Raw genomic sequence first — 25,865 nt, 5'->3', positions numbered from 1 at the left:
TGGCCGGGCCGCGGCCTGGGGCCTGTAGTGCGGCGGTGGCGGAGCGGGGCCGGCGGAGCCCAACGCGGCCCCCGGGTGCGGCTGCCATTTTGCGGTGCAGGCCGGGCTGACCCCATTGTGCTGTGCCCGCAGGTGGATGCCCGCCGCCCGGCATGGAGCAGGCCTGCGAAGTGAGCCGCCGCAGCTGCCTCGTCCCCTTCGGCACCTCGCTGTCGGCCGCGGAGCCCAAGAGCGGCCCCTTCGGCGAGGCCCGCGGCCCCGAGCCGCCCGCCATGCAGCTGGCGGCCGCCAAGCCCGGCTACGGCCAGGACCCGTCGTCCTGCTACATCCCGCTGCGCCGGCTGCAGGACTTGGCTTCCATGATCAATGCCGAGTACCTCGGCGGTGCCGCCGACGGCACTGAGGCCCTGCCCGACCCTGGCTCACCGGGCCCCCGCCTGCCCGCGGCGCAGGAGCCTGCGGCCGAGGTGCCCCGCGGGGCCCGGGCCTTCCCCCTGCTCCTGCGGGACGGTGGAGAGGAGGCGCCGGAGGAGGAGGAGGAGGGCGCCGAGACTCCGGAGGAGGAGGAGGAGGACGACGACGACGACGACGACGACGACTACGACTACGAGGAAGAGGAGGAGGACGACGACGACGACGACGAGGAGGCGGCGACAGAGCCCGGCCCGCGGAGCCGCGGCCGCTCCGCTCCGCAGCGGGGCCCCGACAGCCGCCTGCAGCCGGCCGAGTCCGTGCCGGACGGCGGCCCCGGGGAGCAGCCTGAGTCCTCGGCGGCCCTGCAACTCGTAAGCACCGTCGGGGAGCGGGCGGGGGGGCCGTGGCCGCTGCCATTTTGCGGTGCGGCAGGGCCGGGCCGGCCGCGCTGCCTCCCTCGCCCCGGCACCCCGGAGGATGGGAGCCATCTTACCGAGCGAGGGGGACCTTGCCGGGGCCAGCGCGGGCTGTCACCGCGCTCACCGCGCACCTGTGTCCCGGCGCGGCCGCCCGCGCTCCCCCCGCCGCTTTTTCTCCCGTCAGGAATAAGAGGCATCATCGTTCTGCCCAGCAACTCGCTGCGGAGTTCGGTGGAGTTTTTCCCCGGTTGGAAGGGTTTTTTTTGAGCGCAGTGCAAATGAGGAGGCCAGGAGGGAGCGTTCCCATCTCCTGCCGCTCCGGCTGAACGCTGTCAGTGGCTCTTTGTCTGGCCAGGCCTGAGGTTCCCGAGCTGTGAGACCTTGGCGGTGGCCGGGGAGAGGCCGTGTCATGGTCTGACAGACCTCACGGGCAGCAAACCTTGCCTCTTATTCAGGCTTTTTTTTTTCCTGTTTTTTTTATATTTCTCTCTACACTCACAAATTCCTTTAATTATAATAGAATTAATAAGAAGCAGAACTGATGGAACTGTAGGAGTTCTGAAACGAGATAGATGCATTTAGTATATTTTTTGTGTAATTTGGTTTTGAATCGAAGTATAAGAGATGATTCTCAGTGTAAGCTTTTACTTGCAGCCATATACGTATATTTCCTGCAGTTTTAGGTTGTTTGGTTTGGGTTTTTTTTGTGTATTTCTTCAATTTGTTTTTCAACCTCAAGGTTCCTTGCTGGAGTATACTCTGGGCTTTTTAAGTATTGATGCAGGGTTTGAAGATTAGCTGCTTTGACAGGACTCATACCAAAACCATCTTGCTCTCTAATTTCAGTAGAGCCACTGATGCTGGACAGGTTGTGCGTGCAGTGCTTGGGAGGCAGGATTGTGTTCCTTAGGGAACGCTCAGTGTTCCTGCTGTGTGCTCTGGGAGGTGGGGAGCACCTGTCACAGAGTGCCCTTGGAAGGGGCCAATCTCAGGAAGATGCTGACAGCAGCTTAATTTGTGGAACAGTTCAGGCTTGTGGACACTCTTAAGCGTTCCTTGGGAAAAATCCCTCGGTCTCTGGTGGTGAGGGGCTGCTGTGGGTCTGAGGTTTGTGTATCTCTTCAGCTTTGTTTTGCATAGGAAAGCGGGGATCTCTCGCAGACATGTGCTCGGTGATGCAGTTGTGGGAGGGTCTCACTTTGTAAACAGAAGCTCGCAGAGGTACTTTCACAACAGTTGCCTTTACAACGTGCTGCACAGAACTGCAGCTGGTACGGTGACAAAACCGTCCTAGTGATGGAGCCTGTTATTTGAATATACAATGAGGGTTAACTTTTCATTAAAACTGCCTTACCTGTTTGCTGTAGTTAGCCTTCCTGGGTTGTTTTGCTGGCTTAAAAGCACAGCTGCATTCCTAAAAAAAAAAAGGCAAAGAAGAAAAGCATTTTTTAGGCAGCCTGGGGTCTTGCTTTCCCTAAGTCTTACATTCTTTCTTCAGTAAGTAAAATGCACGTTGTCTGAGTGGTCCTTCATTTTAGCCCCACTGCTTGTGGAATGGGAGAAGAGAGGAATTTTTTTTCTGTGCCAAGTTACCACTGAGACAGTTAAAATATTTTAATGCTGAACGTGACATAGTATCTAGAAATAACCAGGTTTGCTCTTCAGGTTGTGTATTCGTTTAGGCATTTATTTTCAGTCTCATCTGTGTTCAGTAACTGGAATCAACTTGTTTTTCGAGAACCTGCTAAAACTTGAAACAAAAACCCACCCCATAAAAAGCATCACAAATCCCTGGGAGTTCTGCACAGCTGTTTGTCACAGCTGGGCTACTCTTACAGGTATCAGCTTTATGCTGCCTATTGATGGGGCTCCTCCACCTTACAGCAAAACTTGTCTCAGAGCTTTTATTTTGGGAGCTCATGGCTCTGAATGTGCCACTGCCGCTCAGACTTCCTGTTTTGCCAAGAGGGAAGTGTGTGTATCTCGGATGTCTGTGTCTGCCCCTTGCAAGATTTGAATTTTTCGATAGATGCTTGCTTTGAAAAGGCCGATTTCTGAAATGTCAAGAGTGCTTCCAGCAGAAGGGCCAGAATTTGGTTTATTCTTAAGTGGGATGCAAAGTCCAGCATTTAAATAATGCCTCTGGGCAGGAGGGTTGGTGGCAGGTATTGTTTTGCATGGGGATTTGTAATAGCCCTGGCACCCCCTGCTCTCAAACATTATCCCAAACAGGGGAGGTTGCTCAAGTAGCATTCACTTGTAAAGAGAGATGTGCATATTCTGAAGTAAAGCTATTTTAAGTGCCAACTTAATCCTCCCTTAAGGGTGTCTGAAGTTCCCAGCACCTCCTGACAGATTTTGTGTTGTGGAGAAGGAGATGATAGCATGGGTTCTTGGGTCTTGTTCTCCAGAGGTGGTGATACACTGACTGCTGGCAGCTGCTGCCTTTCTGCCTTGTGCACGTGTTGGGCTATGGCCATTTAAATTAAAATGGGTGGTTATTCTTGAATATCTCTGTTCTTTACCATCCTGATATGAGTTTGTCTGCAGTGCCTTCCTGGCATTTCCCAGTTGCAGAGGCCCTGGACAGCATTATGTCGAGTTGGAGGGAGAGGTGAGTGCAGTGCTGGGGAGTGTGGGTACAGCCACAGAAGGTCTGAGTGCCATAGATATTGCTTGAATTAGAGCAGGTGGACTTGTTTCTTGTACAACTCTAATGTGGAAATTTTGCTCTTCTAATGTAACTTTTGAGGCCAATACTTCAGCTTGTTGGTTTTTAGTTATTACACACAAAGTATGTTTGAGTCATTTGGTTTGCAGAGTTGAGCGTTTGAGGAAGCAGAGAGTTCCTGGATTCAGGTACATCTGGGCCACTCCTGTGTGTACATTTTGCATTCACAAACTGTTTTCTGCATGGGTCCCTGATGGTTTCAGACTTCAGGATGTGCAGAGGCTTGCATGAAGCTCAGTGTCACTTTTCATTGTTATTTCCTTATTGTCCATTCCCACGATGCAGGAGTGTGTTCTTCAGGTAATAACAGTGAGGAAGTGAGGTACAGGGAAATCTAGAGCCAGATGTTTTATCCCTAAGAATGGCTGCTTTCAGGGGCTGAGTGTGAGGAATGAGTGAGGCATGTGTGTAAGCCTCCTGGAAGGTTTTTCCTTTACCAGAATCACACTGTTGGTACTGTGTTAGAAGTACTGAAGGCCAGCAGAGTCCTCTCTAGAATTAATCCATGATGAACTTGAGTTCTGCTCTGATCTGCAGCTGTGAGAGGGTATTCTCATTATAAAGTGTTGGTGTTGCCTGTGTCAAAGTTACTCTGGTGTTTGGTTTATTAACTGACGTGTCTGGTGCCATTTCTCTCTCTGCTAAAAATAAAATGAAGGAACCAAAGCCAAGTGATCTTCGCTACTCTTGTAAACATTTCTGAAAGAATCTCCTGCTACAGACTGTTGATCGGAGGTGTAACTAACTACTGATAACATTATATCCCTGAGATACAATAGGTATGGCAGTGGTTTGTTTTAGCAGGGAGCGTAAATTTCCTTGGTAATTTACATCTTCCTGGTGAGGAGATGGATTTTGTTTGGCTCTCAGTGATTGCTGCAAGCATCATCTCCAACTCTGTGCTCCTGGAGAGAACGGGTCTTTGAGTGCTACTGTCCCCATGCCTCTGCCCTCCACACATCCCCCTTTGCCACTAGGATTTACACTAGTTTGGAAGATGGTATTATTTCACAGAGAAGACCACGTAGCTGGATCTTGCCTTGCTGTGCAGCCTGGTGGCACCCACCAGGCCTTGTACGAAGGGTATGCCTGTTTCACATAGCTCAAAACTTACCTATAAAGGACTTTCAGCTATGGTGGGCGTCCTGAAGAATGGGAAATTCCACAGTGAGGGCCCTGTGTTATTGCTTGACCATAAGTTTTTGAGGTCCTTAATGACTTCATGCTTTCACAGAGTGATGATGCTGCATTGCCACTTGGTTGTGATGGAGGTGTGAGTGTGTGGGTGTTGGGAGCTGTCATAGCAGGACCTGCTGTGTGTGAGGGTGTGAGAGCAGCTCATTCTGAGCATTCTGAACAGTCTGTAGGATCCAGAGCTCTCCTGCACAGCAGGTTGGATCCTGGAAGTGTTTTATCATGGCATTTGGCTGAGATTGCCCTTCCTCTTCTTGTTTCATTGTATTTGTTCTCTGATTGCTGATTAGGTGTGAAATATCTGTTTGTGTACATTGTGTTACAGGAAATGACTTGGTTTCTCTAGAAAATACCTGGTGTGCCATGTGAAGTTTAAATGACTGATGCCTTTGTGGGTTCATGTTCTGAAGCTGAACCTGTTTGCAAATAGCAAAACCAGAGGTATTTTCCTGCAGATTGGACATAATGACAGAAACCTCTGTGTAATTTCTGCTTTCTAAATTTAAAATTTACTTCTAAAACTTGAGCAGAAGTTGTTCAGGCGATGTCCTGGTTAATATTGGTTTGTCCTGGTTTGCAGTTGTAATTCTGGAAATAGTAGCAATTAAATTGGCTTTTGCAGGTGGGTTTTTTTTTTTTTTTTTTTGGGCTGGATGCCACTTCTCAGGCTCTGCTGGCTCTACTAAATGACTGTACATGCTGGTGATTTCTTTTGGAAGAGTATCTCCCACAAGTTGAACCTTTTTTTTCCTAATAAATCTTAGGTTGTTAGGGGTACAGTGATTCAAGTTTTACTGTTACAACTTCTCAAGCCTTCGTAAAATCAATGGTACTGGCTTAGTTTGATGCTGTAGCAGTAACCTTTGACTTCAGAGCAGCATATTCTGCATGAAGTCATGAATTTGTTCTTTGCCTCTTGCAATGTAGCAGCTTCTTGTTGCACCTTATTACACCCTTGTTCCCAGAAGTGGGGTTAAACTGTGTGATGTGCAATGATTATTGTTTGTTTGTTTTTGTTTCTTAAATTTCCCCAAGTTAACTGAACAAATCCGCAGCTCACTCAAGAGGTGAACTCTGAATAATGGTCAACAAGCTACTTGAGCCCCAAGAACAAAGCAGTATTATCTAAGATATAATTGAGATGGTATTTCTTAAAAATATATTTGTAACTCAGAAGTTGGTGTTATGGATGCTGATCAATTTTCAGTGCAGTTGCTTGGAATATACTTCTGCTTTTCTTACCTGTGACTGACAGCTGATATATAGTGATTTTGATTGCTTTTCAATTGTTTGCTCTGGCATTTAGAAAGGCAAAGGGAATAGAAACATTGGAAAGAATAAATCCTAACAGGCAGGGGGTTGTCCTAGGAGTTAAAAAACTCAACAGTTTAGGTGAATGCCATTTTTAATACCAAATACACCTCAGTGCCCAGGAGAGGGGAAGGTGCTGCCATGTGTTGGAGCAGGTGCCAGCTGAAGTGCTCTGTTCTTGTTAAATTAGAAATCTTGTTACAGTGTGGCTGCTCACAGTAGCTCTGCAGCAGTGATTAAATGTGCGACAGAGATAAAGATGGCCTGGGTGTGCATCCATCTCTTTTGTGTCCAAAAGCATTGATGAAGCCAGGAGGAATTTCAGCAGTGTGTCTTGCCTCTACTGAAAGATGGTAAAGCACTTGTTAAAATTGACATGCTGAGTCTTTGTGGTTATCATTAAGATTTATCTTGCACGGTTCTTTGGAAAAATGGCAAATAGAAGTTGGGAGAAAAGTCACCTTGTGTATCACTTCTTTCCCTCTCAAGGACGGGCTGATCCTGGCTGGGTGCCTTCACTGCTGTCTCTAGCACAGCTGGAGCAGAAGGGTTGTGCTAAGTTGTCCCAACTCATTGCCTGGACTGGTTGTAGCCTTGGCAGTGGTGGAGCTGCACAATCCACAGGTGAATGAATGGATGGATTTTCCAGCAGCATTCTCTGCTGTCTCTGTGGGGCTGAGGTGCTGCTGGGGTTCTGGGTGAAGAGCAAGGCTGCAGGTGAAAGGGGCACCATGTGAGTGGCATCAGGGAAGGGAATGTTTTGGGAGCACTGTTGGTGGCTGAATCACAGGGAAAGGGCAGCACATCTCTAGTCCTGGAGGCTTCCCCGTGTGTTTTCCCATCTCCTCCTCATAGGGTGGGCCACTGGGGTAGGAAGGGTTGGCAAGAAATCTTGTATTTCATTCTTGATAGGGAATTTGTTCTGCTGGTTATGTGCAGTAACTGAGACAGCGGTGGATGCTGCTGGAGATAGCACATCCCACTGCTGGGCTCTTCAGGGAAAAAACAGTTTTATAGTAAAATAATTATACAATAAAATAGCAGAGTAATTTGTTTTAACTTTCAGACACTCATCAGAAATAATACACTGGGGACTCCTTTTATATTTTCAGGCACTGGTTTTTGCATGTGAGACACCAGAAGTGTTGAATTGGGTGGAGCAATTCAAGTGTTGCATCCAAGCCAGAGGATGGAATGCTTTTTGGTGTGGTATTCTTTAGGAAAAAGTGAACAGTGAATTTCCTGCACAGTAGTACCTCAGCACACTGGAAACTGCCAGTTTCCTTTTCAACTCCTGTAGTGCCTGCAATGCTGAGTTTGCAGTGAGGCTCTCGCCCTCAGCCCTGCTTGAAGCTTCCATTTGTTTTGGAGGAGTGTGTTCGTGACTTTCCCTCCCACTGGTGGTGGAAACATAGAAACCTGCTGTTGCCTAACACAACAAGGGTGAGGAGCAGAGTGGTTATCACCCTTCTAATAGTTCCTCCCCTTGCCCTGAATGTTACTTTGTTGTTTGGTTTTCCCTAGCACCTGTTGAGACTTCCTACTGTTCTGGCTGATGTGGTGACTGCTTGCAGATTTCTAAATAACAGCTGTAAAACAAGTCAGGTTCCTCTTGATTCTAGTTGGCTGTCCTCTCCCAGTATGGTCACAATGTTTAGGAAGCTGGATTCATCACAGAGACGTTTGGAAGCCTCTTAGAAGCAGAAGTTTGTAGTACCTGGTGCCTGAAGCATGAACCTTCCTCAGGTCATGGCTTTGAATGTGGATATCAAGAAATAAATAAGCGCAGGATAAATGTGTTCCCCTGCTAGTGTTCAAAAATTCTGATTTCAATTTTAGTAGGAATTCAGAAAAAACAGTCAAAGTTTTAAGTGCAAATTAAAATTTTATATGAATAGAAATTTTGTTTCTTTTGGAAAAATGGTGTCATTGAGTAGGGGGACTTCCATGCTGAATACCACCTCATTTTCAGGAGGTTATGGTTTTGTTCAAGAGGCGTTTTTTTATTTGGACTAGCAAAGTGGGATTATCCCTTCCTTTCCTGTGGATAAATAAAAACTTCTGCAGAAAATAAGGTTTGTAAGCCCCCCGTAAACACTTTTGCTTTTTTTGCTTTTAAAGAATCCCATGGACTTAAAAAACCCCCGAACAACATCAACAGCCGAACCAAAACAAGCAACAAGCCAGTTAATTTACTTCAACCCAAACTCACACTTTTTAGCTGTTGAGGTTCTAGTACAGTATTCACTCCTTGCACTGTACATGTTGTTTCCTAGTTCTGCCATATTCTGGTTACAGCTTAAGCTGCAATGAATAGAGCATACATATATAAATTAAAATAGCCAAGTTTCATTTTTCATAGTTTGAATCTGTTTTTCATTTCATGGATTTAGAAACTTCATGTCTGAAAAATGAGCACAGTGTTTATCAATGTCTTGCTTGTGAGCAGTTTGATAACACATAGAGGAGTACAAAAGTAAGGCTGAAAAGGGGACAAATCTGATGACCTGGTTTCAGTTTGTGGTTTTTTTGCTTGTTTTCTGACATAAGAAGATATTTGTGGGGAATTGTTCTTTGTGACAGTTTGCAAAGTTTTGGTAATGCCAGCAGTTCCTCTCTCTCTGAAACAATTAGTTCTGATTAAAAGAGCCAGATTGAAGGGGAATGTTGTTTTATCATTTAAAATGTGTACAGATAAGCAAGTATGAGAGTCTGTCCTCTGCTTTAGGCTCCTGGAAGTGATTGAAATGTTCTGTGTGTTAGTGGATTTCTCTCCAATGATGATCTGAGTGAGATCATACCCCTTCTCTTCCACTTCTTCCTCCTGCCTCCATCAAACCTTGCTTTCAGGTACATTTTTGGTAGGTAGGATGTTGAAGTGCCAAAGCTTTCTCTTGCACTGCTCTTCCAGACAATCCATAAGGAGAACTGTCTCCACTGAGTGAAACAGGGATGCTGTTACCCAGTTATCTTGAAGACTGAAACGTGGTGTTCTCTTGTCAGTTCATTCTTTATTTAAAATCTGTATGTGGATAACTCCTGAACTTGATAGAAATGCTTCAGGATGTTGGAATTACCCAAAGGAGTCCAATCTGCTCTCTTGATTTTAACCTTTCAGGGTAGTTTATATGTATATATGGACTCTGAAAAACTTCAGTACCCAGGAAAACGGTAGTAAAAACTGGCCAAAGACAACAAATACCCACAAGCATGTTGATAACAGAAGTTTGGTCCGTATCATAATCTCTGCTGTATTTTTTGCTAGCGAATATTTAATTAGTGAGTATTTAACACTTCTGGATGATAATGGTCCCAGATAAGAGGTAGTGTACTTTTTCAGACATGAATGTAGGTCAGACATCTGTTTGCTTTTTGCTGCAGTGCTGAAACTGAAGGAAGACTGGAGCAGTTGGGATGAAGGGCATGTCCCCAGCAGCACAGGCTGCTCATGGCCTTTCAGCAGGCTTCTCCAGCTGCTCTGTTTGACTTGAAGCTTGCCATAAAGTGCCAGTGTGATTATTACTCTGGTTTGTTCAGATATGCCATTGTGTGCCATTATTTGGGTGGAGGTTTTTGTCTGTATGGACTCCAGCTGGGCCTACCCCTTCCCCTGTGCAGGGATTGATTCCTGTAAGTTTTGTCACAGCGAGTGCAGGGTCAGCATTGCAGCCTCACTCTGTAAAGGCTTAAAGATCCTGTGCTTGGTAATGGTACTTTGTATGGAGGAAACTGGTGATCTCTGCTTAGTTTCAAATATTTCTTAAGCTATGAAGTACATACAATTTAATTTTCTATCCAATTTTTTGGGGGTTTTGTTTTGTTTTGTTTTTTCAACTGATTTGGTTTTGATTTCAGAAAAGCTTCTTTAAAACATGAATCTTTGCTAATGAGAGTTATTATTTCTGGCTTTCATCACAAGTAGTTACTAATTTTGTTTTGTTGTTGTTCTTAGTGTCTTCTTCTTTTTACCTTTCCATGCAGCATTCCCAAGCAAAGTTTATTTCCCAATTCCTCTCTTTCCTTCTCTCTGTGTCTGTTCATTTCTCTGTGCACAAGTGTCGGGGCTGAGCAAAGTAATGAACCATGGATCACTCAGACTTCTTTCCATTCTCCCTTCATAAAGAGCAGTACAGAGGTAGGAGCTGACCTTTTAACTATCTGTCAGCAGCAGTCACTGTATGGGAATTGCATCCATTGCTGCTTCATTTCTATGACCAGAGTTAAAAGATCTGGATCCCCTGGGACAGGAGCTGCATGGACAGAGGGATAATCCTGACTGCTGAGGTTGAAACTGCTCTGCTTTGTCTTAAACTCTGCTAACATGGTGAGGTTGTGCTGTAGCTGGAGGGAAGTTCCGTCTCCTGAAGACTCTTGGGGTAGCTTTAGCAATGCCCTTCCAGGCTTGTTCTGGGAGTATTTTAATAGGAAGAACTTGCCCCAGTTGCTGCCTCTCCTTTGTGAGGGCAGAGGGTGAATAACCTGTTCCACTGAAATGGCAGGAGCTGGGAGTGGCCTGTCCTAAGCACGGGGCACCTGTGACATCAGCTGTGGGGTTGGCTGTGTTAGTGGATAATTTTATAGAATCACAGAATGGTTTGGGGTCCAAGGCACCTGAAAGACAATGTCTGTGGGCATGGACACCTTCTGTTAGATGAGATTGCTCAGACCTCCATGCAGCCTGACCTTGAACACTTCTGGGAATCCAGGGGTAGCCACAGCATCTCTGGACAACCTGTGCCAGGGCCTCACTTCACAGGGAAGAATTTCTTCCTCACATTTAATCTAAACCTACTCACAGACTGGCCATTGCCCCTTGTCCTGTCACTCTGTGTCCTTGTAAGAAGTCCCTCTCCAGCAGACTAGACTGTTTGGACCAAGCTATCCAGGTGCCTTCAAATGTCATCTTTCCCTCAAGTTTGTTTTGGTAGGGTATTTCTCTGGTAAAAAAGTTGTTGATCAGCTCAGCCATATCTGGCTTTGGTAGCTTGCAGGAATTAGATGGACTTCTTGTCATCTCGTTCTGTTAGGAAAAGATTAATGATCACCAAACTTAAAGGAATAAAAGGTAGTGGTGGGGACAGACTGTGGATTGATCCTCAGCAAGCTTACAGTTCTAACTAATAAAAACGGGATATTGGGAACAACTTTATCCTGGGCATAGATGGAATAAAGGGAGATGCACAAGAGTTGCTGGCCTGGGAATGAGAAGGTTTGAAGAGAGCACTGGAAGTTTATGGGGCAGACTTGTTGCTGTTTCTGCCCCTGGCAGTGATGTTTGGGCCGGCTCATGGGTGGGGTGTGACTTACCTGGCAGCTACCAGTGTGGTGAGATCTGCTCAGGAGATATCCCTATCCCATGCTGCTGCTGCAGGGCCCTGGGCAGGTATCTGCTGTACACTCAGAGGAAAAGATTAATGCCATTGTTTACACTGTATTGGTTAATTACCCTTTGGATGTGGCTGCCTCCTTTTATTTTCATCCTTGGCTTTGATTCTGTCCAGTTCGTGCCTGAAACAGGCTTGGCAGAATCTTCCTCCTTTATTTTTGGGCTTCTTCCTTGCTTTTCTTCATCATCCTTATACAGTCTCTTTTGCTGTCCCAGCCTTCCTGCAAAACATGTTCTGTCCCTGGCTTCATTGAGTAACATTGTTTGTTTATAATTAAGCCAGGAATAAACTGTAATAGGCCTTTCTTGGCCAAGTATTTCCACGATGGCTTTCCAAAGCAGGTCTGATTTGGAAATGTGCAGGGCTACAAGGGCTGCAGATCAGCGCTTGATCTCTGGACAGATGTCTCTTTGGGTATATGAAATTGCAAATTTGAAATTGCCTGTAACATATCTCTGCCCCTTTGTGTGCAGTTCAGTGTTGCTGTGGCTCTGCCAAGGTGGTCACATCCCTGGTCAGGCTCTTGGGGCACGTGGGGTGTCTGCAGCTGCATCTCCAGCTGCACTGGAGGGGTTGGTGCTGCTCTGATTTTTATTCAGAGATGTGCAGTGCTGCAGGAAAGGTGCACCCAGTGGCTGTCAGCATTGTCTGTGTTTGTGGGCTTCTGCTTTGTGCCACTTCTATCAGCAAGATGAATGGATTGAACAACAGCTTCCAGTGACAGAGCCAAGAGTGGTTACTGGATAAGGGTTATTTTTTACCACTTTTTAATGATGTGGTTATTTTCAAGGGAGAAAGATTGGTGACAGACAGTTGAGGACTGACAGTATGTTTACCAAAATAAAAACACTTGGAAATTTAAGCTTTCTTTGCCTTATATGTTTCATTATTTGCTGTATGGTGAGAATTTTGGGAGGGTAAAGGTACTTGGCTTTCTAATAGAAAGCCTCTTCATGAAGCTGAGCACCAACATTTGGTATTTCACTTAGTGAATTGCATACTGGTGTGTTGGGTTGGTGTAGTACAAACAAATTCAAGAGGTGACTTTGCAGGTGGTTTTTGTGTCATCCTGCTGCTGAATCTTGGCTTGTGACCCCTTCCACAGTGATCATTTGGGGTCTTTGGTGGGGAAGGTTTGATTAAAAACATCTGCAAGGTACGGTCTTGTTTTGTCCAAAAATAGCACAGAGTGATCTGAAATGCTGCATATCCTCCTGAGTTTAGGCTGTAGCTTGTCCCATCTGAACAGCAGATTAATGCCAAACATTTGATAACAGAGTAGACAGTACTGACTCCCTTGAGGGGAGCATCAGACAATACAAAATTGTTGTTGTCATCAACAGAGAAGGTCCTGTCCTTTCCTTCCTCACTAACCAAGGCTCTTACGTGGTTTAATTTATTCAGTGTTTCTGCAGTGGAATTACAACATGGCTCTTACCAATCTACAGTGGCTCACAAATTTTCTTGTTATTTAAACACTTGAATATTTCCTTGTTGTGAAGGAGAACAGTGCTGTGATCAGATGTAGGGGCCTACATCTGAAGTTTATTTTTTAAAAAAACTTGGGCTTTCCCTAGCTAACAATAAAGTCACTGTTACTGTAGGGCTAAATTTTTTGCCATCAGGATTTATCAGTACTTTGATCTTGACATAGTAAACGCTAATTTTAATAGGGGTGAAACTTGTATTCTGACATAAGAAATGTATGCTTTGGGGTTATAATTTTTCTATCATGCTTCAGAGTTTTAAGGAAAAGACTTTACTGTACCTGGAAAGGACAGTAACTGCCACTTTTGCTCCTTTGCTGTTGGCTTTTCAGTGTTACACATTTTGAAAGTACCTAGCAGATTTTTTTTTTCCATTCAAAGGAAAAAATGTTAAGGCATCTGTGGCAGGTTGCTGGGATTTAGTGAGAGTAGAAGAAAATTATGCAAGACAGTGACCTGCTGCAGTGCATCCTGTCACAAGGCTCTCCCTCAGGACATGATGCTTCCTGCCTCTGTGACCCACTGGTGGGGACTTTATGGTGGGTGATGGTGAGTCCAACACCTGACTGCTAATGCTGGGGAAATGAGAGAGGAAGCTGGGCAGGAATGAGAATAGCTGCTGACTTCTTGGAAAGAGGTTTAGGCATTGTCTGAATAGTTTCCTGAAAGCCACCTTTTCACTCAGCTGGGGTGTTGGAGGTTGACAAAGAGTTGATTTAAATGCAGACTTGCCTAAGGGCAGGGGTTGTGGGTGTCCTTCAGGTGGATCAATGTGAATGGCTCTGGCAAATCTCCAGTGAGGTTTTGCTGCTCTGTCCAGGTGCTCAGGTTACAGTTGTCACTAAGATGCACATCTATTGTATGTGTATGCACAGCATCTGAGATAATCAGCTGGGATATACATGTGCCCCTCAAAGCCCAGTCTGGAAGTCTGTGTAAAAAAAATTTGAGGCCAAAGTCACATTTACAAGAATTCAAGTGGGGAAACAGACTGAAAAAAGAAGGGGTTTGCATCTGAAAGTGCATCTGCATTTTAAAAGCAACAGCCAAGGCAGCACCTCTGGTGTCTGTTCACAGATACAGCTGGAGACACAGAGGCTGCAGCAAGGCAGCGGCTGAGAGAAGGGCTGCAGCCCCCTGCCCTGTTCACATTCCCTGTTCCTGAACTACTGCTCAGCAATAAGTTATTGTGTGGCTTTTGATGAGTGAGTGAGGGAATTTCAATAATGTAGTCTGTAACATCATTACGTGCCTTTTTTTCATGTGACAGAGTTTATTCTTTTGTGTTTTCCTCAACCACATGAATAAGACCCATAAAACTCAATGAGAAACGGAATATATCTTTTATTAGAGAGGTCTGTTGTGTTTTAGTTGCTGGGATGTTGAACTGGGTATGGCAAGAGACGTGCCTCAAGCAGGGTGGTTAGCAGGATGGAGAAGTGAAGCAGAAAGGTGTGTGTTTGTGCTGTAACATCTTTAATGAGGAGCATATTGCTAGTGCTTATTGGCAGGAAAAATACCTAGAGAGCTTCTTGGAGCTCCTAAAATGCTGAATCCACCTGGGACATGTTGGTGGGTGCTGCTAAACAGCCAGGATACCTCACAGCTGGATATGGGGACTCTTGTATCCTGTGAAAACCTATTGTATCTCCTCTTGGCTCAATAATTCCCAACACCAAAGCTCCTAGATCCTCTCCTTGGCAGAGATCCTGCTGGTAAAGAACATCCAGCCAGAGAGGCTTCGTGCGACGCAAACAGCGCAGGATCTGCTCTCAGCTCTCGGGCAGTGACACAGGAGTGGAATTAAACAGCTTTAGGGTTTGTGTATTGAAAGATTTCCGTATTCTTGTGGCTGCTGCACAGCCCTGAGAAGCTTGAGTGCATTTGGGTGACTGTGGAGCTGATACTTGTGAGCAGGTTTTGGAGACAGACAAGACACTGTGTGTCTGTCTGTGTCCTAGAGGGGGCTGGCTGCTGTTATGCTCCCTTTCTGCTCCATAATTTTGGGGCAAAGCAGCACCAGATCTGCTCATACAAGCTAAACATCAGTAGAGAAGAATTTTTGTGATTGTACCTGTCTTTGGTTTCAAATATTTTCTGGTGAACCTTTATCCTGAGCACATCTGAGAAGCAAGAAAGTTACTAACTTGTAGATACCAACCTTTTATTTCATTTTTTGTTATTTTATTTTTTTGATAAACACTTAATTTGCTGTTCTTAATCACATTTCAGTCAGGAAAATTTCACTGTTTTTTACCACTACTTTTTCCATGTGTTGCAACCTTTGAAATAAACAAACTGGTGTTGGTGGAATAATGGGGTCTAGTAGTAACTCCAAATATTTACCTGTTCAAATGTGTGAAGTTTGAGTGCAGTCATTTACCAGAGGTCATGCTACTTACTAAAAAAAAATAACAAAAACCTCAAATCCTCTTATTGTTGTGTTCTTTCAGAAGAATGGGGAGAACCATTGTATTCTTTGAAGGTGTAGGAGCCACTAAGTAAAATCAGCACTTGCTTTTTAATGTAAATGTCTCTGCTGTCCCGTGTAATCTGCACACAGGGGGGGAGGCAAATCTCTTCAAAAGCATCTGGAGCTTTAGTGATTTCTTGTGTTCTGGTTTTTCCCCAAAGATCCAAGCCAAGAAGAAACCCACTCCAGTGAAGTATGAAGTTGGGGATCTTGTTTGGGCCAAGTTCAACAGACGCCCATGGTGGCCATGCACAATTTGTCATGACCCAGTGCTGGACTGTCACTCAAAAATGAAAGGTACTGTATCTTCTCAGACCACAAAGTGGAGGCATTGTGTACAGCAGGATGATGCTGTTTTTAATTAATTTTAAAAGCATTTCTGGTCTTTGAAAGGTATGAAGAAATAGACTGCTGTGGAAAACAAGACCTGGATCCATAAAGTAGAGCTAAATGAGGGAGGTAGCAGGAAGAAGAAGGGGCTGGGGGTGGTGAAGTGGCACAGATAGCTGTTGGACATTTAGGCTTTTCTTCCCAGACTGTAGGAAGGACAAATAGCTGGGCTATGCTCAGGGCAGTGCAGAAGAAGGAGCTGCCTCTCAAGAAAGGTATGCAGAGAAAAAGGAGATGGATCAGAGAGGTGCAACAGGTGAGGAAGCAGAGATGGGAAGATTGGAGTGTATGAGGACACAGAGAGTTCTTGGAGAATGGGAGACTGGAGAGGCTGAGGAGTGGAATGTGGGGTAATGCAGAGTAGCTGCTAAATGCTTGAAGGTGTGATGGGAGCATGTGCATGGAAGTGAAATTTTTGGGTCTTGTTTGGCACAAGAAAGAAAGGGGCTGTTGATACAGAAATTCTGGAAGAACCAAAGGATGGAGCCAGATATGTGAATGTTTAGGGTGTATAGTGTGAGTGAGCTGAGTGTGAAGAGGAGAGATGGGCAAACATGACAGAGCTGTGTATGCTTGGCCACAAGAGAGAGCCAGGAAGGGAGAAAGAGTATCTTTAAAAGATCAAGACAGGTACACGAGTGATGGAGAGAACAGAAGGGAAGTGAGGAATTGTTTGCTTTTAGTGTCATACCAGATGCCACAGGGAAACTGCCACAAACAGAAAGGCTTTTTTGTTCCTGGTTTCCCCTTCTGATTCTTTTTGTACTGTGGGCAACTGGAAACCCCTTGAGCTGGTGTCCTCTGCTGCTGACAGCTCTAGACTGGTGAGATTGCCACTCACTACTGTGTTTGTCCCCAGGTTTTGTGGCCCTTGCCAGCCTAAGCACAACAAGTGCTGGGCATGAGTGGAGTTCTTTTTGAGTGGCCATCAGCTCAGAGCCACTGCTGTTTCTCTAGAGACATGAAGTAGCTTTTCCTACGTGGTGCTCACATCATCCCCAAGCCTGGTTGCTGAAGTCTTCTGTCTTCACCTCCCCCTTCATCCATTGGGAGGCATTTATCTTGATTCTGGAGAATACTGAATGTGCTGTTTTAAACAGTCTTTTTCCAGTTCTCAGAATCCTGTTGGAGATGTTTCCAGAAGATACGCTTCTATATATTCTCCCCCCACATCCCTCCTCATGAAGTTTTGGTCAGGATTTAATGTGTACAGCTGTCCAGTGTTCCACTTTCAGCCTGTGCATGAGGATTTCTAACAAAGGAATTCTGCAGGGAAGAAAAGCTCTGTTAGCAAGTTCCTGCAAGGCCTGATCTCCAGCCGCATGATGGACTCTCCCATCATTGTTTTATCTGTGTTCAAACCAATGGGGCTCAGAGGAAAATGGTATTTTCCAGCTGTGGCTATGTGTAGTGTGCTTGTCCTCCCTTCCCAGTGCCAAGGTGGCAAAGCAGGTGGATCTGAACTCTGGCACTTTTGGGCAGGAAGAGCTGGGCTCTGTGCACTGTAGGAAGCACGGTCCTACTGCCTTGGCTCTCCTGTTGCCAAGGGAACAAGCCCTTCAAAACAAGCCAGGTTGCTTCAACCTCGACACTTGTGCTGAAAGCTCTTCTCTTGGGATTTGAGGAATGGTGTTTAGTTAAAGGCAGTTTACCTTTTCTCAGCAAGCTCTTGACTTGGAAGATTTTTGGAGCTGGAAGGTGTAGGCTCAGTGGCTTGGGTCCCAGAACTGTGAATGGGGTGGATGAAGCCTGTGATCTTTGCACTTGGTTTGATGTTGTTCTGGTCCTTGTTTGTCATCTTCTCAGTGGTGTTGGTTAGAATCTCAATTTCAGCATCACTTAAGTCCAGGCTTCCACACTGTGCTGGCACCCTGGAGGAGACAGCACAAACCAAATGGGCTGGAAGTGTAACCTGCCTGTTCAGAGAGTGAAGGTGTTGCCAGGAGAAAGTTAATACATTGCAGCAAACTGGTGGGAGAAATTGATATCCCTTAAGTGTTGTTTGCTCTGTTGTAATGCTTGTGAGTGGGGCCTTTTCCACCAGCACACCCAGTACTGATTCAGTTCTTACTTGTACCATGTGCCTTCAATATTCTTGCTTAGAAAGTACCTTTAAAAAAGCTTTGAATGTGCCCTTATGTTTGAATTTCTTCTCTTTCTTTGCACCTCTGTGCCTGAAGTATGGAGAGACTCATTTCAGCTAATGTTGTGTCATGTTACACCTAATCTTTCCAGTGTGTGTGTGCATGTGTTTGCTTAAATGCTGCTGTTCATGTTTTGTGTCCTAAATAAGACTTTGTTTGGTATTAAAACATTGAACAAGATGGGATGTATTGTGATGGGGGAGGCTCAACCTGTGTGAGTAAATCCTATCCAGAAGGATGTCAGTTCTGGGTGTTTTCCCAACGGTCAAGTGCTCTGGACTGTTTAATCATTAATCAGGGAGTAGCAGAAAAGAAATGTTTTGCCTGGTGTGTTGTGTCTCGTGAGGAAAAAATATTACAATGTTTTTGCTTCTTTTTTTTTTTTTCTTGTGAGCAGTCTTTGCTGTGGGAAGATGACCAATCATAGGCATGTTAATCAATTGTTTGCAAGAAAAAAAATCCCAAACAACTTAAAAATAGAGTAGCAATGTAGAATATAGACAGCAGCAATCAAAGGGGTCTCCCTTAACTGTGAGTAGAAATCCCCAGAACTGGCGTTTATGTGGGAATGTTGTTAAGCAAAATGTACTTGAAAATTACCTCTCAAAATGTTACTGTTTTCTGTGTCTCTTTTTGTGTCTTTATTCTGTTACATATGAGGGGTTAATTCTGTTGAATTTCTTGAAATAGTTTCCAATCAGAGACCATACCGAGAGTACTATGTGGATGCCTTAGGAGAACCTTCAGAGAAAGCCTGGGTTGCTGGGAAAGCTATTGTCCTCTTTGAAGGGAGACATCAGTTTGAAGAGCTGCCTGTTCTCCGGAAAAGAGGAAAGCAAAAGGAAAAAGGCTACAAACATAAGGTGAAAGAGCTGTTTTCTGTAATATGTTTTTATTTCTTTGAATCTGCACAGTACAAAATATTCCTTTATGCCTGGATTTGTACTTTGACAGCTTCTGTGAGACTGACTGCAGCAAGGCAGCCAGGGAAGGGATTCTTTGCATCCTTACAGCAGCATAGTTTATAAACTGCCAGGAGTTTCCAGGCTCTCTTCTGTGCTGGGGTGTGGCCTGCTGCTCGTGTTGCCCTGGACAGCTCTGGAAGGCAGAGGAATCTGGGCTCCATTGGTGTGGGATCTGTTCAGCAGCACAGCCCTCTCCTGATGGGGATTGCAGCACTGCTAAAAAACTTCTGTGCTCTCTGGCAGCCTCCTTTGGCTCATCTGAATCAGAGGTGGAGTTGCATGCTTCACTAGATCACTGGCTGAGATAAAGCAGTGGGTTTTTTAGCACTGCTTCAGTAATTCTCTTTATAGAAACCTGTTAGGAGTTATAATTTGACTTGGAAAATGCTTTGTCAGTGAGCCTGTGGGAATGAGTTTTGTGGCTCATCGCACCATCTCCATTTCCAAACATAACAGCCCTTAGCAGTTGTAGCCAGTTAATGTAATGTGACACAGGGGTCTGGTCTATGTCTTTAGGAAGGTGACTGCAGAAATTAACTCGTTAGAATTGCTGAAGTGAAGAACTACAGAGGCTACTGTGTTACTGTAAGAGAGCAAATAGTTACACTAGGAAATGGTATCTGGTTTTTCTTTTACTCTAAAGCTTTATAACCTATGTTAGTGCAAACCATCAGATTGAATGTGCTGTTGCAGATGTGAGTCCCTGGGGACAACAGCCTTATTTGGTTTTTCTTTTCCAAGGGCATGTTCAGTATCTTCTTTAAGGACTTCTCTCCTTGTGCTTCCAGCTCTCCCAACAACTAGTGACATACTCCCAAGTAACTTCTCTGGTCCTAGAAGTGCTGCATGGCTGCAGTTTCATTCAATATGTAAATGGAGTGCCAGCATGCCTGCAGCTGAGGGAATCAAATGTTTGTTGCTCACATAAATGTCCAGGTTTGCACCCCTGGAAGCCAAAATTGATGCAAAGCTGAGAGTATTTGGCTGGATTGCTCTCAGGCTTCATAAAACTTCTTGAGTGTGCTGAGATGAGACTTCGTTGGTTTGGGTTTTTCTTTAAAAGAAAAGTGTCAGCAATGTGAGTTGTTCCTCCTGCCTTGGAATTGATTTTGTTTTTAGGAGCAGTTGTGAAGCTTTTGGTGCTGTTGTGTAGCCAAAAACTACACATGCAGATAAGAAACAAGTTTCTTGTTGATTTTGAGTATTAGCAGTGGTTCCTGTTAAGAATGCAGAGAGCTTTCTGGCTTTTCTAAAGATACAGAGTTAAACTGGGAGACTTCTAAGGAATGGACACTGTGAAATTGATAGAGCACATCTTAGATGTGTGTGGATCTCATGTTTGTCCCGAGGTGAGTTGATGGAGAGGGCAGATCGTGCTCTGAATTCAGGGGATGCAGCAAGAATCAACAATGAGCACAGCAAAGAGGTCTGCTCAGATATTTTGAGGAAAACAATGCTGCATTTGCCTTGCAAGGCGTGCTGGCTGTAGCTTTGCATGTCTGTGCCAGGGACCCATACCATATGCATTGCTCTTTACAGGCTGATGTGTTCAGGATCTGTTGGGTTGTCAAAACATCTGGTTCCTCCAAGACCTGTACTTGCTAGGCACCTTTTTACTGTTCTGGGAATGCACAGGGCTCAGCTGGAATATACAGGGTGCTTACCCAGGAGCACTACTCCCTGTGTCTGCCAGACACAGTCTCAGGGAATCCATGTGATTGTCTTAAAGATGCAAAATGCAGGAATGTCACTCTGTTCTATGCCTTGTGCTCATCGCTTTTATCTCTTTGGTTACCTACTCAAATTTTGTCTTTTTTGTTGTTTTTTTTTTTCTCCAACTTTTAAGGTTCCTCAGAGATTAAGGGCTCAGTGGGAAGTCAGTGTTGGACAGGCAGAAGACATTCTTCTTGGGGGGCCAGAGGATCAGAAGTGCAGCCAGACCTCCAGCGAGCCGGACAGTGAGAAGGACGTGGAGCTGGAATACTACACCAATGGCCCTAGAGCAGAAAGGGACACGCAACTGAACGGCTGCTTTAAATCCTTGGCCTTTGACTCCAGACACGTGGCCAGTGAAAAAGGAAAATTGCTCATCAAGCCACACATGAAAACAACCTCTGAAAGTAGAAAAAGGACTAGAGTAAAAAAGAGTGGCACAAGAGGGGAAGCATCGAGGGAAGAAATCAAAGACAAAACACCAGAGAGCGTAGTTAGAAACGTGATTGTTGGGGACCTACCAGAGAAACACGCGTCTCATGAGCTTCGCCGGATTGCCAACAGCCTGACAGCATCCAGTAGCAGCAGGGAAAACCATTTGCTTTCCTCCTTTGGAGAAAGACGTTTTGAAAAGACACCTTTAAAACCAGACTGTGAGAATCGTAAAAGTGATGCTCTGAAAAACACCCTCCAAGGGGATTTGTTTTCCAGCCCATCTTTTGAGAGAGAGAAGAGCTCTCTGGGCATTTTGTGCAGTTCCAAGTTACAGATACACTATTCTGCATCTGATGCTGGTGTTGAGAAAAAACTAACTGAATCAGATTCATCCTCTTCCCTCTCTGATGGTGGGAACAGTGATGTAGATACCATGGACCAAAGTTCAGAAAGAGCCTCTAGTGCTCTTGAAGTTAGTGATTCTTCAGATAAAGTGGAGAAGGACTTTCCTGTGACATCAAGTGGAAACATTAAACTTTCCATGTATCTTTCTCAGAAGAGCAGCAGAAGGGCCAGGAAGAAGTCGCACAGAGATCGCAAACCTCTGGGAGGTTCAGTAACCAACAGACTCGATGCTGAATTTGCAGATGGGGAGCTTGAAGTAGGTTTCTCTGATGCTGAGATGTCATTGACACCTCTTGAGTGCTCTTCGGATGTGAGAAATGACAATCTTCCCCTAGCAAACAAGCACACTACCCCCCAAAGTGTTTCCAAGGACAGCTCCTGGCCTGCTGTCACAAATCAAGCAATCTTGAAACCGAAAAGCGTGAAATTACCCCGAATCAGGAGTATAAAGTGTAAACATAAAGAAAAGGTTGCTGGGTTGGAGCCTTCTCTTGCAGAAGAGGAGGGTGGCGTGAATCGCTGCTCTTCAGATACCAAAGGTTTCTCTGGCCTTCCGAGAGATTCTCTTCAGAGAAGTGGAAAAGTTGATGGTCAGAAACTGTTAAACAACATGCATGAGAAACCCAGGGATTCTACTGAAATCGAAACAGCTGTGGTGAAGCACGTTCTGTCAGAGCTGAAGGAACTGTCGTACCGGTCCATGAACGATGATGCCAGTGACTCTGGCACTCCAAAGGCCACAGTACCTTCACTTTTCGCTTCTGCCCCTGGTCATGGTCGTTTGCCTATTGAACCAGATTACAAATTCAGCACCTTGTTAATGATGTTGAAGGATATGCATGACAGTAAGACAAAAGAGCAGCAACTGATGACTGGTCAAAATATAGTCCCATTTCGAAATAGCAGCACAGGTGATGGTTCTGGAAGCAATTCTGCAAGTGGTCTCAAGTCTTTGTCTATTGTAGGTCCCCCATATAAAATAGAAAAAAATGGAGATTGTGCCCAGGAAACAGTAACTCCAAACTCCGCTATAAGCAGCTCCTCATTTTCACGCAACCCTCCAACCAAGTTGACAGGGATTGGCACTGGTAAAAGGGAGCCTGCGAGTGCTGCTGTTTCTGGGACAAATGGCACAAATTGCATGTCCAAACGCAACTGTTCAAAATCTAAGCAGTCATCAAAGCTTGGAGATAAAACAGTTTCAAACAGAAAGGACTTAAAACCAGGAGGGCCAAGTAAGTTACTAAGTCGGTTACCCAGAGATTCAGGAGAACATGCATTCCGTGGGCACGGTTCGGTTACCAGTCCTCTAGGGAATGAGGCAGAAGATACTGAGAGGAAAGAGTGTATTGATTTAACAGAGCATTCAACTGATGAAGACTCTGCCTGTTTATCTGATGACAATTTAGGTCGTGTTGGAAGGAGACCTGAAGCTGGTAGAAATAATGAGAGCTGCAATTCTGCTGCAAATGGGGAGAGTCCAGACTTGGATTCAGAGGCAAATAGTGAGAGCTCTCTTGGTGATGAGTCTAATGATATAAATCACGTAGCACCCAAAAAGCGATGGCAGCGTTTTAACCAAAGCAGTGCTAGATCTAATAAGCACATCAGTAGATCTAGGGAACAAGGAAACTTGGAGAGTGCCTTTGGCCTGAATTCTCGTGGCTTTTCACTGAAGGGAAATGAGTGCTTGGGACGTAGGCATTCCCCTCATTCAAAGGTGCTTGAGGGAGACCTGGCAGTTCAGGACTTTGAGAATCGTTTAGACTTAGTTGATAAACGTTTGAATGTATGTGGTAAGCCAAACACCAGTGTGATGGACTCAGAGACAGAGCTTGGCAACTTTGCTCCCCAGTCTGAATTCTCTGCACAAGGTAAGGGAGCTGGACTTGCGCCAGAGTATTTGTATACATTTTACACTTTTTCATTTAAAGGATAAGTTACAGAACTTGTGGCTGTCTGACAATGTGAAGATGTCTACGCCTGAGCAGGAGAAAGCGTGGGACCTTGGTTTGAGTTCTCTGTAAGCATGGAGAGCAAATGAGGCAGAGTAATTATGAGCTTGTACTCAGGTTATTGGTCAGAAAATTTTACACATCGAAAATCTTTAGTTTTTCCTCAGTGAAAGGTAAAATAAATCCTTCTGAGCCTGGGATTTTTTTATTTTTTTTTAACTTGCACTTTCATAATGTGTTCCTTAGTGCCACAAGCTTGATGTTAGTGGGAGAGGTCAGTGCTAGAAAGTTCCAGGAAACTGAACTTCAGTGGCTGCTCTGGTTTTTGTCTTTCATAATGCTGACATAGTTTGTCTTTGGTTTCTTCTGTAGGATTTCAAGACAGTGTGTTGGGAGTTCTTTGGGTTTTAGTGTGGAGTTATATTAGCTGCTCATAGTGACTTGTGGAGCCCTACAGATCTCCTAATTTACAGTTGTGGTGTGGCTGCCTGATGGGTGAAAGAGAACAGAAGAGAGGGAAGCTGCCAGGGAGGCTGGGCTGGAGGTGGCTCTGGAATATGGCAGACAGAAGTAAGGCAGCACCATTGTAAGGGAAGTGACTTAGGAAGGAAGAGGCTTCTGAGGATGAAAAGGAAAGAGAGTCCTGCCTCTCACACAGAGGTGGGGACATTTGGTTAAAGCCAAATGAAGAACTAAAAGGGTGTGTGGAATGAATAGGGCCAACAGAACCATATTCAACATGTACCATCCTCCAGCTTCTGCAGGGAATTTGGGAAAACACACCTTAATAAAACAAATAAAATTAGGTTTTTGCATAGGTTTCACCAAACTAAATTGCTCTAGTCTAATTGAGATACCATAAAATAATACAACTAATAATTTTGAGCCTGTGTGCATTCTGTCACTTATATGTTCCCTCAGTGCACATTTTGATGTGTGTATTTTGCTTTTTGTGGTTGGTGGAGGCGGCCTACACTTCTCTTTCAATTGTGGCAAAGGCAGGGCCTGGCTTGGTGGTTGTGGGACCTGCCCAAGGCAAGTTGTAGCAGGCACAGAAAACAAACCTATAGGGTGTAACACATGGGGTAAAAGTTCTGGTTTTAAATCATGACCAGCTTAATCATTCACTGACTCCTCTGGCTGGGTCTGTGTTTTTGAGGAAAAGTGTATAGAGGAGTTGAGAGGATGTTCTGGGCTGTGCTGTGGGTTCTTCCTTCACACCAAGATCCAGACAGCTTCTTAGGGCTTGGTTTGGTGGTTGAAGCATCCCTGCAGTGATGCTGTGTGAGGTGAAGATAAAGGTCTGTAGAGAGAGCTAGGGAGGAGGAGGTGCTGAGAGGCAGTAAAAGTTCAGAGGGCAGAGGGAGAGGAAGGCAGTGGGCTCTGGGTGAGGTGGCGATAATGAAGAGAGTGTAGAGGGTCTTGGTGCTGCACACAGGGATGCAGCAGCAGCAATCAGGGCCCGGGTTTGCTTGCAAAAGTGACAGATCAGCAACTGCAGTTTAAACGAATTAATTCCCCTGCCCCAAATAGCAGGTGAGCTCTGCACACCCACCCCCTTTTGTACAGATTTACTGTGGGGAGGCACCAAGCACCGCTGTCAGGGCTGCTGTAACATCCTCAGTGCTGGTGGGACTGAGTAAACCTCTAGTGCTGTGTTGAGACCATTCCTTTAGGTTGGGCAAGGGCTAGAAAGTAGAGAAACTGAAGCTGGAAACTGGACTGACTGCAGTGCTTTGAGAAGATGTAACCCATCCTTGCCCAAAGGAGGCAGCTTCAGTGTAAGAGATCAGAACAGATTGCAGTCACAACTGTGCCATTTCCACTGAGCTCAAACTACATAAAAGTCTTCATCATAGTCAAATGGCAGCATTGGCAGTTTTGCCATAAACCTTGTGTAGTGGCTTAGAGCAAATGAGGCAGAAGTGAAGATTGGTGGAATTGGCTGATGTAAACCAATTTTATAAATAATAGTTTCAGCAGGTCTGTGATTTGGCACTGTCAGTATGCATTTGGGATTCTTGTACAGGATTCCTTTTGGGAACAAAAAGCAGTTAAGCCAGCCCTTCTGGCACAGTGCTGTGTGCTCTGCTGCATGGCTTTGGGGCACTAAATAGTTGCCTGGTGAGGATACTCATCCCAAAATGCTTATGTGCTGAAATGTGTTTCACTCAGACACCTGTGCAGAGTGTTAATAGAGGCTGAAAATAGCTGTGTTTGAGAAAGTTGTTTCTTTCTTCTCTTTTGGCCAAGTTTGACATTTTCATGCTTGTTTAACCACAAAGCCACAATAAAATGTAGCAGTCATGTCCAACATCCCCGTTCAGAAGCGTTGCATTGAAATGCTTTGTTATAAAATGCTTCTGCTTTAAAGAAGAAAAAGCCACCTCCTACAAATGAAGCGAAGCAAAGAGAATATTTATTGTTTGTTCCAAAACTTCC

At 45.0% G+C, this 25,865-nt stretch overlaps 1 protein-coding gene across 8 annotated transcripts in view; it reads left to right on the top strand.

Moving 5' to 3' along the window:
- The first annotated feature begins 61 nt into the window (after window positions 1-61).
- The window catches only part of NSD1 (nuclear receptor binding SET domain protein 1), a 59,911-nt gene continuing 34,107 nt past the window's right edge, over window positions 62-25,865 (top strand). For 3 of the 8 annotated variants that reach the window (XM_015641747.3, XM_015641749.3, XM_015641748.3), the window contains exons 1-4: window positions 66-785; window positions 15,578-15,713; window positions 18,641-18,813; window positions 20,762-23,342. In XM_015641747.3, the coding sequence (XP_015497233.1) occupies window positions 153-785; window positions 15,578-15,713; window positions 18,641-18,813; window positions 20,762-23,342 (3,523 nt within the window). In that variant the 5' untranslated portion in view covers window positions 66-152. Of the gene's footprint in view, window positions 786-15,577; window positions 15,714-15,963; window positions 16,063-18,640; window positions 18,814-20,761; window positions 23,343-25,865 lie in introns of those variants that run through there. The other 5 variants (XM_015641755.3, XM_015641750.3, XM_015641752.3 and 2 more) reach the window with 5 other exon arrangements.

The sequence above is a fragment of the Parus major genome, chromosome 13 (genome assembly GCF_001522545.3).
Source record: "Parus major isolate Abel chromosome 13, Parus_major1.1, whole genome shotgun sequence".
Taxonomy (NCBI): domain Eukaryota; kingdom Metazoa; phylum Chordata; class Aves; order Passeriformes; family Paridae; genus Parus; species Parus major.
The sequence above is the reverse complement of the archived record's forward strand: the minus strand, read 5'-3'. Positions and strand labels throughout refer to the sequence as shown.